The following is a 13258-nucleotide window of genomic DNA, read 5'->3' on the forward strand; positions in this document are numbered from 1 at the left end:
GGAAGTTGCCTGTGTTTCTGATTAGCACTTAGCACTTTGCTAAATGGTACTTGAAAGTGGTAAGATGTATTTTCTTCCAGAGCTAGGCTTTTCCACACATTTTTTAAACTCCATAGTTGTTGCAGATTAGCTGTCTATAATGTTCTTTACTGGCCTTTTTAATTTTTAGAGTACTTAGAGACACAACCAAAACTGGCTGATAATACTTATATTTGTTGGAAGTTAACTGCTCTGGTTCTTTCATATTCAAAGTCCAACTTTCTCTTCCCTGTCCCTGGCAATTTATGTATTGTGGAAAATAGCTTCATATTGAGAGAAGCTTCCTGTTGATTGAAAACTAAATTAGACTGTGGAGAAAACAGATAGAAGTCCCATTGTATCAAATACTTTTTTTTAACATTGTCTAATAAGCAAAGTAAAGCTCCTGACAGTGTTACATTGTGGTGGCCTGAGGGCAAGAATACAGTGACATAATTAGTCTGTTCCCTCTCCAGCCCTAACCCTGTACTTAACCAATGCTGGATAATGTTGCTTTCACCAGTTGAAGGTAGCTAGATAAACTGGTGCTGCCTTGTGTATGGATACTGTATATCAGCTTATCTCACCCCTGCCGCAGCGGGGTATGTAAATAAACTGAAAGTAACTTCAGTCTTCCAAAGTTCGGACAAAAAAATAATTGAGATTTTGTGTTACTGCATTTTCATTTTAATAAAGGTTGAAGAAAAAATAACATGTAAGTGAACAACATCCAAAACTAGGAGCAAATTTCAAGAGTTAGGTTTTTAAATGTGGTGTGAGAGCTTGACAGTGAAAATCAGTTGTCATGTAGTTCAAGTAGGTAGCCTAAAGGCAGACTTTCATGGTTTTGGTTGCAATAGTAAAATGGGTTACTTTTCTTTTAAATGCCACTTTCAGTGGAAATAAGATGAGAAAGTTGAAGAACTCTTTGTGCCACAAGACTGAACATTTAGGGCCCTGACCTCACACATAGTTGAGCAGGTCTGAAGCTCTTCTTGCAAGTCGTTCCAAATTCAGTAGTACTAACTAAACATGTTCAGCAAAGATTGCAGTGTTGAGGACTAGCATTGTATCAGTAATAATTTGCATTGTGTGTTGAAATTTATAAATTAGCCATAAGAATGAGTGTGTTGCCTCGTTTCTTTGAAGAAAAAGCTTTGTTGAATATAAAACAGATTTTTGAAAATTAGCTTCCTGTTCCTTTCTTAGGTGCCGAAATAGCTGAAAAGTACAATTCAGACTGATGTCACGCTATAAATATTGATGAAGTTCTATTTGGCAGCTGGTTATGTTCAAAGTTGGTGTTTGCAATTATAGTTTAGAATTATTTGCTTAACAACTCAGCATTTGTTTTCTTTGACAATAATAGTGCTGAGATCTTGGACTTCTCTGCATGTATAATCATGCTAGTGAGAAGTCGAAACGTCCTTGTATAAGAGAACCTCTCTGTTATTAATCATTAGAAGTGAGATAAATATGGAACATTATTTTGGAAAATTTCACGGTGTAAGCTGTAAAAGAGTGAAGTTTAAAAAGCAGATTGTGACTTTAAGCTTCATTCTCATTCTGACTCCCCTGGCCTTTCTCCTGGCTGTGTCCTGGCTCAGCCTGGCCATGACCTTCTGCCCGAGGCTGCGTTACAGGGTGGGTGCAGTGCCGAGACCTGGAGCCTTTGTGGGGCAGCAGGGGATGCTTGTCTGCCTCATGGCTGCTGCAGGACTTAGCGCCGGTATTGCCGTGCCGGTGTCAATTCCTTAACAACGCAGCTCTTCTTGTAAAAGCAAACAAAGCAAAAGGATCGTTTAACACAGGAGACTTTGATACTCTTCTAATTAAACACAGGAAGATTGTAAGAACTAGATAGTTTGAAAGGCATGGTATTTTCCAATCCTGTCCCGCATGTGAGTGATTTTTAGAAATGTTTTCTTTAGCTCTTGTAATTGCTGCGGCCAGTGAATAAGCACCGTTCCCCTTTCCTCTGCACAAGGCTGCCTACCACCTTATCAGTTTTAATTTAGTTGCTGCTGCTGGGTTTGATAAACACACTGTTGTATGGAACTTGATGAGTGTTACTGGTGGTTCGAAAGGAAACCTTCGATCTTGAGTTGACTTTAGTGGTATGAATAATCTGACAGGATGATTCTGTTGGGATTATCAGCAGCAAAGGAGTTATTTATAGCTTTCAGGTTTAAAGTTGAGCTGTTGAGAAGCAGGCTTCTCACTCATCTCAACGTTTTGCTTAAGATAGAGAAAAATGCTTCATGTCTCTGGTCTAGTATAACATCCACTCTTCACCTCTCCTTAGAAAATTCTGGTCCTCTGTATTCTGAAGACTTTGTTGCTTTGCAAATACCCTGAAGTAAAGGCTTGGTTGCACTGGTGTAGCTCCAGCAGTGCTGAATCCTTGGGAATGCTGGTATATGTGGATTGCTGGAATTTTGGGCGTGTTGATTGCAGGCCATTTTTGCCACTGGGGCACCATTAAATGCCATGGTAGTTGTGATACTTAGGGTAGTGACTGCTTTTGTGCCATTGGGATTCCGAGCATTGCTACTGTTAAGAAGTAGTGGTAGCACTAGCAGTGTTGAAGTAATCCTTTTCTGTGCTGAAAACTGATAATTTGCAAGACCTAATAGAGCCAGAGATGAACAATTGAAAGGAATGGTTCTTTGTTTTGTTTTGTTTTTTTTTTTTTAATGTGATAGTTTGTTTCCAGCTTTGCAAAACGAATCTCTTGAGTGGGTTAAACTTTGATGTGGAGTGTAAAAAGCAGCTGGTATTCTCAACTCACTGTGTTTTAATTCCTTGCTGCTCCAGGTATCACCATAACTCTTACTGTGATGCTGGCTGTTCAGAAGGTGCCATCAGTCAGTCAAGACACACTACTTCCAACAACCTCAGTTCGATAGTTTCCATAAACATTGTGGTGTAGAGTGTTGAAGGTCTTGAAGAGAAAAAGTAAAAATAATTTTGAGGGTGTTTTGTTACATACCTGTACTGTATCTACACACATATATGTGTATATGTACATAAATGTGTGTGTATATATGCTTCAGTCACAGCGAAAATACAGGGTGCAACAAAGCACAAAGGACTTGGAAAATGTAACCACTTGGCAGCCTTTGGCTGATTATAGTTGGGATGTAATCTTGATTACAGCTGAGAAGTGATGTGTAGTGTATGTAGTGTACTTGCTGTGTCAAAATGAGGACAAATACCTTTTAGGTTCACTGTGACCTTTAATGGCTTCTTGAACATAATTGGTATAAACAGAAAAGTGGGGTTTGTGCTGCTTTGTACAGTAGAAAGTGGCAAAATGTGTAAGCAAAACATTTTTTAAAATAAGCTTTTTGGTTTACTTTTCCTTTACTGGGAGGAGATACATTTAGCACCTTAAATATTGTTTATGTAAATAGTTTGGAGCACTGGGAAGGTGATGATGAAGGATTCTGTCCTTACATTTCAAGACTGTCTTTAGACTCAAAGGTTAGAACCAGGATTTTCTACATTGAAAGTCTGATTTAGGACCATTTGAGAAGTATCCCTTTGCATGTTTCACACATCTCCCTTAATGATGAATCAAAAAGGGTGACATTCTTTAATGAGAAAAAACCACAAATTCATTAATGGTTGGATTTTCTTAGGCAGATCATGTTGTGTAGCTGTCCCTTTTAAACCTCCTGACATCTTCAGGAGCACTCTGTTTTATGAAATGGTTTGTATTTGAGTTGTTCATGTAAAAAGACTTAAGTGCTGTGAAGTGACACTTGTGTTTTGAACATATAGGTTGTCTTTAACTTCTTTTTGGTCCTTCTGTTCTCATGTTACTTTAGAAGAGCAGTACAGAGTAATGTATATGATATCCATTCCAAGTTACAGCTATTTATCTTGTTAAAAGTACTTGTGTCTTATCCACATGAACAGCTGAAACATTTTCCATATATTACCAAAAACACCAGTGCAAAGAATTAAATACGGAACAAATTATGAAGTTGTGCAGCCAGTGCTAAATTAAACATGATGGACACCCTTTCTCATGTCATGTTTTGCTATAGAACATCACAGTGATTTTGTGAAATATGTGACTGCCCTTCCTGAATATTCCTCTGGATTTTTTCCAAGAGAGATTGAGGATTCCTGCCTTTCTCCATTCCTCCCAGCTGCTTTGTTTAGAGTGATATCTTTAGTTTGTTTTTCCTTGAAGTACTAATCCTTCCTGGATTTCCTTCCACCTAAGTAATGCAAAGAGATTGTTCTAAACCATGTGAAATAAAGAGGTTGCAAATCCTCTTCTCAAACACCAGTAGTATCTCTCCTCCTACCAAATTATTTGGTTACAAGTTATGTTTCCATCTTCAGCCTTGAAAAGTGAAGTGGAGAATTACCATCACAGTGAGACCAGGGTTGTCCTGGGTAATTTTTATAGTAAGTCATGACTTACCCTTCTGCTGTGCTGTGGATGAAAAACCATGAAATATTTCTGTGTTGTTTTGAAGTTGTGAATGACTTGAAGCCAATTTCCCATGTCCTAATCGAGTATGTGATGTTTTTGTTTACGTCAGCAGCTGATTTTTGTAAGATGATGTTTTAAGACAGCTTGAGGCCTTTTGACCACGGTGTGCTCTTGTTGCTTTATCAGAATCACCCCATAAGTCAGAGCATAAGTCAGAACCAAGAGCATAAGTCAGAACCAAGTTCAAAATTAAAGTTTGTGTCTGTAAAACCTTTGCTCACTAGTAAAGGGACAGGTAAACCACAGTGGCAGGTGAGACTCCCTTTTATCACCAATTGTGTTTTCTAGTCAGAAATTGTTTGAATGGAAATCATGCCCAGAAAAATCGTAGTTAATGCTAGAAGATCAGGGAAAAAAATACTCAGTTTATGGCAGTCAGTCCAATGACAGGAATGCTTTGTTCTTGAATGATGCTGTACGTTAAGGTGTAGTAGCCAACAAAATGATGCAGTGAATTTAGAAAAGTGCCACTTGTTCATAGCCCTTACAAGAAACCCCAATAAGGGCAACTGGAATAATTTAGATTTTAGTGAAGTTAACTTGGATGTATAGCGTTAAGCTGATGGTTCTGGACTTCTTTTAATTCCTGGAAGTTGGTTATGTTTTGCAAAACCAAAACTGAAGTATTTAATACTGGTTGTGGTTAAGACAGATTATGTATGATTTGAAATGTGCATGACTGTAAGCCAGTGCAGTGCTGCTGTGTTACTCTTTCAAAATAGGATTAAATAGCTGACAATTGGTTGGTATGGGATTGATTTTTACACATAATATTTAATATTCAGGAGTTAATATAGGATTATGTAATCTCTTCCCTTGACTGCAAGGAAACACGCTTATGTGTGTTCTCTCAGTTCCTGTACAAGAAACCAGTTTCACCCCATGTTTTTCCCAGTTGTGAATAGCAATTATGTTTCTAGAGCCTCCTACTGTTCTGTTGTATCTCATAGTCAGTAGGAGATTCTCTCACACATGCTACCAGTGTTTACTGTCTTTCCAGATTTGGATGGGAGGTTGTGGGGAGAATTTTAAGAAAATATTTTCCTGATGGCAGCCTATTCATTTCACTTCTGTGCACCTAAGTTTGCTGAGCTTTGGAGACAGCTGACTTTTGTTTTTATATTTGTTTTTAATTTACTAGTGACCACAGTTGGTTAATGTTTTAACTTTTTTTTGTTTTTTTGTCTCCTTTTAGGGTTTTGTTTTTGCACTGAATGTAGCCAGGACGGATCCTTGTGGGCTTTGGCAGCCCTTGGAAACTGTCAAAGGTAAAAATCAACCAAAGCTCAGTATTGTGATCTTGAAAGTTGGAGGTGAGAAGAGCAATAGCCTGTGCTGGTTCTTAAGATACTGTAGGATGTAGAACTGTATTAATGTGCTTTCTAATGTGTTGTTTCCTGTGGGTTTGTGTGTGAAGTTTGTTACTGCCTGATGTGATTTGTTTCTGTAAGCTGAAGTTGATATGTATGATGTACAATTTTCTTTTAAAATTAGTTAATTTATGTTGAGATTTTTTAAGTCACTGGAAGTGGTGATCATTTCCTATAAGCAATAAAGTTATAGTCAAGGATTTTTTATCTTTTGAATGCTCTTGCTTTCAGAGCAACTTGCATTTAAAGTGACAGAAAATACTGTGTTCTTCTGTACATTAAATTTTATGTTGCTTTTGTACATTCTTAACTCAGTGTAATATAATACAATGCTTTAGCAGTTGAATACAGTATGGCTGGATCATGTGTTAAAAATGAACATTTTGTCTGTACCTAGGGGCTGCTGACAGTGGTGGTGTGTCGGTACAATTGTGTCAAATAAGCAGTGTCATTTAAGGCGCTGTTCAGTCAAGTAGTGCCTTGTTCTAGCTGCTCTTGTTTCAAGTATGCCATGTGTATGAGATCACTGCCTTGGAAGAGCACTTGTGTGCCTGCTTTGCTTGTGAGAGGGTTTGGGACCTACCTTCAGTTTCCGCTTAATGTCTGTAATGGTGACATTTGGCACAGTCTTACTGTCCTTCAGGGGGTTTCTAGTGGGCCATATCCACTTTAGACTTGGGAATTCGCAGGAATCACTATTGCTTGTACATTAATAAGTGCTTCTCTTGCAGCTGCACTCTTTAGAAGCTTGAAGTAGGTTTTTTCTTCATTATCAGATGAACTTCAGCCCATATTGGATTCCTGCTGCCAATCTTAAAAAAAAAAAAAAGTGTTGCTGCACGAAAGACCCTTGAATTAGACAAGGTGCTTAGCCCCAGTGATGCCTGTTTGATGAAACCAAATTTGAAATCATTGTAATTCCAGCTTCCTCTTGCTATTGAGGACATTGCATTTTTCCATGCTGGACCTTTCTGTGTGGAGGGAAAATCAGGCCTAGAGGAAGTACCTTGTTCACTGGTATTGGTTTTCAGGGATTTATAAGTATATGGAAATTTGTTCAGGTTTTACTTGCCAAGTGTGTTAGAATGCAGTAGTGCAGAGATGGTATCCATAAAGACACTGCACTGTTCTGCTTACACTGAGTGGCTGGTAATTGCATCTGGTGTGCTGATCCCAGTAAACAAAATGAGTACATCTTTGCTGCAGAAAGAGATGGAGCAAAAATAGGACTAAATGTCAAACTGGATTGTCCCAAAACCATACTGTTTAATGGCAGGACAGTATTGCAGTAGGCATTAAAGTTGGTAAGAAATCCAGCTGGTTCATGTTAATAAATGTTTTTACCTTTGAGAATAGATTCTCATCACTGTATAACATTTTTAAAGAGTCAAATAAAAGTTGTTCCTAAGTTTAGATGTGCATGTGCTACATTGTATGTGGGCATACCAGTGCATTGCTATTTGTCAGGCCTTCCTTGGTGTTAACTTACACCACTTAAAGTTAGTTAATTTTTCTGAAGGATATCAGGTGAATAAAAAAATTGAGGGATTTCAGTCACACTTCAAGTAGTTTGGGTGGATATATGCAAGGGTAGAAGAGGATTAGCTTACTTTTGACTTTTTCCAGGAGTGACTTTCTTGATAGGTGTTGGATCTGAAAATCTAAATGGGCTGTCTATAAACTTTCTTTTTATCACCTGGGAGCCTGACATATCACATTAAGTATTGAATATAAATAAACAAATGCCTTTAGGCTTCTGGCATTTTCCTGATCCTACAGGATGCTAGTATAACTTCTTACTTCCCGCTCATCCTCCATGTATAAAATAAATGACCTGTGTGTCACCTTCAGGACATTGCTCGGAAGCTGGTGAGCTGCAGAGGTGATTTCTGTAACATGGAATAATTGTTATTTCTTCATGTGCTGGCAATAAGCAGTCTCTGTTGGCTAAGAAGTCACCCTCAGTTGTAAATGACTGCTGCAAAAGTCTGCCACAGAGGTAGTGTCCCATGGATTCAGAAATCTTGAAGTGTCTCCTTTTGGCAATAAATAAACTTGCAATGCAGCATTCTTGTGTCAGTGGCTAAGGAAATCAATGATTCATATATGCAAAAGATCATAAAAATTATTGAATTGGGCTCATAGTGTATTGCAGGATGTTTGGTCTCATGAAAGAAACCAGAAGCAAATGCAACCAAGTATTAAAAAAACCCAAACCAAACAACAAAAGGACAGCGTTCAGCAAAACCTCCTCTTGCAACACGTCTTGTAGTCTGTGGCTTAGGGTCTTCCTGCACTAGCTAAAAATTTTTGTTGGTGGGATTTTCTTTTTCTCTTGTGAAATTTTCTAGTAAATTACTGAGCCTTTTAGAACTTCTACCTTTTTACCATCCCAGGTGAGGGAGTTCACTCGAAGTAAGTATTGTGAGACATAATATTATATGATTTTTTTAAATGTTAAAGCAAATAAAACATCATGGGATAAATTAAGAGACAAAATGATAAAAAACAAAATACAATGGAGAAGAAAAAGTGTTTATTCATTCAATTTTCTACTCTAATCCCCGAGTTCTGGATAGTTCCAGTGTATTTAATCTGTTGTCTGTGGTTAAGCTTGCTTTTCTTTGTTCTTGTAGCCTTTCCATTTTTTAAAATTTCCTAGTTCTGCTGACCTTTTCTTTCCTCCTTTGAGATGCACTGGTTGGTAGTTTTTGTGTCTTCTTCCAGGAGTAATGTATAAAAACTGGAGTCAAATACTGCCAATTCCTATGGAGTGAGGGATCTCAGAAGATAAAACATGTCAGTTTTTCAAAGGCTTATGTTTGAGTTCTTCTAGCACTCTGAATGAAAAGTGACTTCCCCTTGCAGTGCTCTTGGTCTGACCTTTCTGGTCTTGTTTTATATGAAAGCTTTTTTTGATGCTTCTGTCGCTCATGTTCATTCTTGCTTATTTCTCTGACTCTTGGCCCAGTCACTGCCACAAGAATCCTTCTGGCCAAAGCTGTTTCGGCTGTTAGACATCGGACTGTCTGTCTAACAAAAATCTGAGGAGTTTCCCAATTACTTGACTCTGATATTGCAAAATCATGTTCCAAAACTCCCAGCTCTGGACGTTCTTGAGTGGGTTTCAGAAACCAAGCATGGCGAAGAAGCACCATGGACAGGGACTGCCCAGCCTGGCCTTCTCCACTGTGGGTGCAGAACAAAAAGCTGGAAATATTTGCTATAGGCAGGAGGATCTTGGCATAGATGTCATGCTTAGCATTTGATACCTCTGATTTTTTATTATGTTCTGAAGGCAGAATGTTTAAGTGAGGATTTGGATAAGAGTTCACTTTTCTCCTCATTCCTTCTTTTCCCAGAACAGGAAATTGCTGCGCTCTAAGTCTTTACAGTCTTGTGCCTGGCACTAGAGTGTATGACATTGCTGAATGTAACAGCTTGTCGGTTGTAAGATTTATTAAGTTTTATGTAACATTTTGTAGCTTCAGGCCCTTAACGTTTGTAGAACATGTTCTTCACTCCTTGAGTCAACCATGCCAGATGTTGTTTTACCTATGTGCAACATAACCGGAGTTTGGAGTGCAGACAGCCTTACACTATGAACAGCCATTAACAATGAAGTGAAGGAGGTGCATCATTTAGAAGCTTTCTGTTGTCAGTTTCCAGGCTTGGAATTGCTGCTGTGAAGGTGACAGTCAGCAGTTCCGTAGCTGAGGTGCAGAAGTAGAGAGATTTGAAATGGATGTTAAATGCTGGTGAGTTGAAGAGTTACTTAATCTTGAGAGGGACAACTGTTAAAGGCCAGCAACTCTTGGCTTTTAGAGAATTCTTAACTTAGTGTACTCAGTGTGAGCCCTTACTTTCCATATACCTGGAATGTTAGAGATCTGGTCATGGTTCATGTCTTGCATTTTAAATGCAAGAGATTCCTGCTGAATTTATGCTCGTGCATTTGATCTCTTAAATTGATTAATTTGATCCATTACCCCTGAAAAATGCCTCATCCTCTGGAGTAGAAGACATTCTAATCTTAAACACCAAAGTCTCCCTAATTGTATTGCATCCTTCCATAAGTTACTTTACAATTTGAAGAATAGAGTTTGGGGTGCAGATTTTGTTCAGTTGGAACTGCACTGATACTGTCAAACAAACTCGAAAATAGATTACTCAGTAGTGTTGAATATTGGAAACACTGGGATCGGTTGACCTGGGTTAAATTGTAAATGTCAACCTGAAGGTGAATGACTTTAAATGGTTCAGGGAACAGATAGATTCTAGAATGTATTTTTTTTTTAGAATGAAGTCAAGGAAAAAATCCTGAAAGTAAGACTTCAGAAGTACAGTTAGATCACTGGAAGTCTTAACAGTTTTTCAAACTAATAACCTTTAGATTGTCTTGAAGCTGTGTCTTTAAAGCTTATATTTGCACAAAAGCTATTTCCTAGTAAGAAAGAATTGCTCAGCTCTGGTCTGTGTGATCGTTCCTTGCTGACTGTGGCTTTAATGAGTAAAATCAGTGACTGCATTAAATACTCAGCAATGACACTTCAAAGTTAAAAAGGAAGTATATTCAAGTTAAGTGTGGTTTTTATTTTAATTAAGTAGTTTTGTCTTATCCTGAATAGCAGTTCTCGTTTGGGTAAAACATAATTTCAGCAGATATGTGCAGAATGGCAGCATTAAAGGTCGTAGCCTAGAATTGTTGTTTATGTGCACTGCAATCTCACATAACGTTGTTAAAGGCAGAAAAATAATTGTTTTTAAAATACTTCTTTGTTGTTTTTCTTTTAGGCAGTATTTTGCATTTCTGCAGAGCTTTGCACAGATCCTGTTCCCATGCAAGCTGATGAGGGAGAAGTACTGGAGGAAGGCAGTCCCAAGGTCAGTGAGGTAAATGCCACTGTGTTTTGGAGGAAGAAAAGCTTGTTTGGCTGAAATGGGGCGGGGGGGGCGGGGGGGCGGTACTTGGATTGAACATCCACTGGTGGTGGCATTTTTAATAAATACCTTCATGTAGATGCTTATTATTTATTGTTGTGGAGATACTAAAAAAATTAAACTTTGAAAAACCTTTTGAAAGACAAGGGTTTTGCTCCCCACTAAGGATTGGAACATGTGTTTTCAAGCATTTCCAGGAAGGAAAGAGAAAACTTGTAAAAAGATACTAACCCTGATTGTATTTAATTTGTGATAACTGGAAGCATTTTCTTTTCTACCCACCCACTCTCTGAACTAACTTAAGGACTTAGACATGTGGGCCCTTAGGTGCAGGTGTTGGTGTCTGTGGATTGCTGACTGACCTATATTGAAGGTGTGCTGCTTCTTGTTTCCTTGTACTTGTTTTGTTTTGTGAGGCTGGATTGTGTGTTGCTTTTGAAGGCACCTCTGATTCTCAGCATACCTTGTTGGGACAGGAGCATGTGAAGTGTTCTGTTGAACACAATACTGTGTCCTGCTTTCTGTTTTCTTCCTGAAGATGCAAATGTTAAGGTGTAAATTACTTTGGTTTTCATAATGACATAGTCATTGGAATACTCTTCTGAAGGTTTATAAATACGGTTTATAGTCCTGACTGCTCAATGAGTTAGTGTCAACATTGCAACTGATCTGTGTTTAAAACATGCTCCCTACATTTCACAAAAATCTGAATCATTGTTAGTTTTCTTGTAGCTTTGTGTAAGAGAAAGACTGAGAAATTAAAAACTAGAAGACTCAAGTTAAAATCTGTTTCCTAGGTAGACCTTTGGAGAGATACTTTCATTGTTTTAGGGTATAAGAAAAAACATTTTTTTAGCTGTAAGCACCAAGTTAGGAAGTAAGTAAGTAATTATTAGAGAAAGGATTTGGCAATTGTGCTGCATGTACTTTAGGAGTTGTGTTAATTTTAAATAGCTTTGAAGGGAAGGTCGGCTCTAGATTAGGAGCTGAGAACATATCAAGTGGATGTACTTGCAGCAATCCAGGCTATTGAATGCATCTTTTGACAAGGATGTGATTACAGGTTTCAGTGGGGAATAGACATGAGAGAGGAGACATCATGGTGCAATTAATTACTGATTATAGCACAGTTATTGGTGTCGTCTTTTCACCTCACAGAGAGGATCTTTGTGTGTGTGTGAACACACATTTATGTGTATACAAACAGGTGCCTGTGTGTATATTTATGGATGCACAGCTTTCTTTTTTTTTGCCTGTGTGGCAGGAAGTAGATTGAAGTGACTGTCTTTTCATCCAATGAAGGGTATGCTTTTCTTTGGCATATTTAATTCTGGATATAATGGTAAAGATTGTATATCTGCTCCAAAAATTGAGCGAGCTTAAATTTAAAACAAAATTCTATATACTGATTTTGAATACCTAAATGTGTATGAATTATTGCTTTGAAACAATTAGAGAATGTGGGAGATCAGGAATTGTGCATCTGGTATTTAGTATTATTAATAAAGGACTATAGAGGATCAGTGTATATTAAGCAAAAAAGTCATGATTACATCTAGTCCTTCTCCCCATTCTGTGATGTACAGGACTACTCACTGAAGTCTGGTTTTCAGTGTTTCTTCAATCTGTAAATGATTATCTTCTCCTTGTGTCAGGGGAGTTTTGTATCTATAACAGTTGAAGGTTTGTCCTAGAAAATTGTAGTCAAAATATATTTCACTATGTTGTCTAGTATAATTGAAATTATTCCCTCAATTTACAAATGTTTGCATGATCCAGTGACCATTTTCATCAAGATACATTTTCCTACCTTATTTAGATATTCGGTAATGTAGTTCAGTTTTTTCCCTTTTGTCAGGTTATTTCCCCATCCTTCCCCACCCTCTTCCAACTTTTTCAGGCAGAAGACCTGAGGTATACTTTAATGAAGTATTCTGAAAGAGATGAGAGCAAAATCAACTTCTGTGGAGATACCATGAGTATCAGGATATAAAGATTTGGATACTGCAAGAATTAATTTTTTTTGTCGTACCAGCCTGAAAATAACCTAAATTTTACATGAAGATTCTGTCATAGAGTGGAAGACAAATGATGTGTCATGCTGTATGCTTGTGAACCGGTTTGGTTGTATAACTCAGATTAGTCTCAGATTTTCTGGCATCCTAGACTGTATAGTATTTTGAGACATCCTGGTCAAGACTTGAAAATAAAAGATTTCCTCTGGTTTTGAAGAAAAAATTATACCTTATGCAGAGCTGAGCAAGCCACTTTAAAGCCTAAATATTTATGGCCTTCAAACTAATGAACACTATGTAATGTATGATCAGAAAATTTAAGCCCTGCAGTCAGACATCATGAATAATGATCTTCTTGCTTGATTCCTAACAACCTGGTGAGACAATTGTAAAGTCAGCTC

At 37.8% G+C, this 13258-nt stretch overlaps 1 protein-coding gene across 8 annotated transcripts in view; it reads left to right on the forward strand.

Moving 5' to 3' along the window:
• TNRC6B (trinucleotide repeat containing adaptor 6B) overlaps positions 1-13258 on the forward strand; it is a 138046-nt gene that overhangs the window by 10474 nt on the left and 114314 nt on the right. For 7 of the 8 annotated variants that reach the window (XM_041481398.1, XM_041481396.1, XM_041481387.1 and 4 more), the window contains exons 2-3: positions 5727-5799; positions 10696-10794. In XM_041481398.1, coding sequence (XP_041337332.1) covers positions 10741-10794 — 54 coding nt within the window. In that variant the 5' untranslated portion in view covers positions 5727-5799; positions 10696-10740. The remainder of the gene's footprint in view (positions 1-5726; positions 5800-10695; positions 10795-13258) is intronic. The other variant, XM_041481390.1, reaches the window with a different exon arrangement.

The sequence above is a fragment of the Pyrgilauda ruficollis genome, unplaced genomic scaffold (assembly GCF_017590135.1).
Source record: "Pyrgilauda ruficollis isolate IOZ18807 unplaced genomic scaffold, ASM1759013v1 scaffold56, whole genome shotgun sequence".
Taxonomy (NCBI): Eukaryota; Metazoa; Chordata; class Aves; order Passeriformes; family Passeridae; genus Pyrgilauda; species Pyrgilauda ruficollis.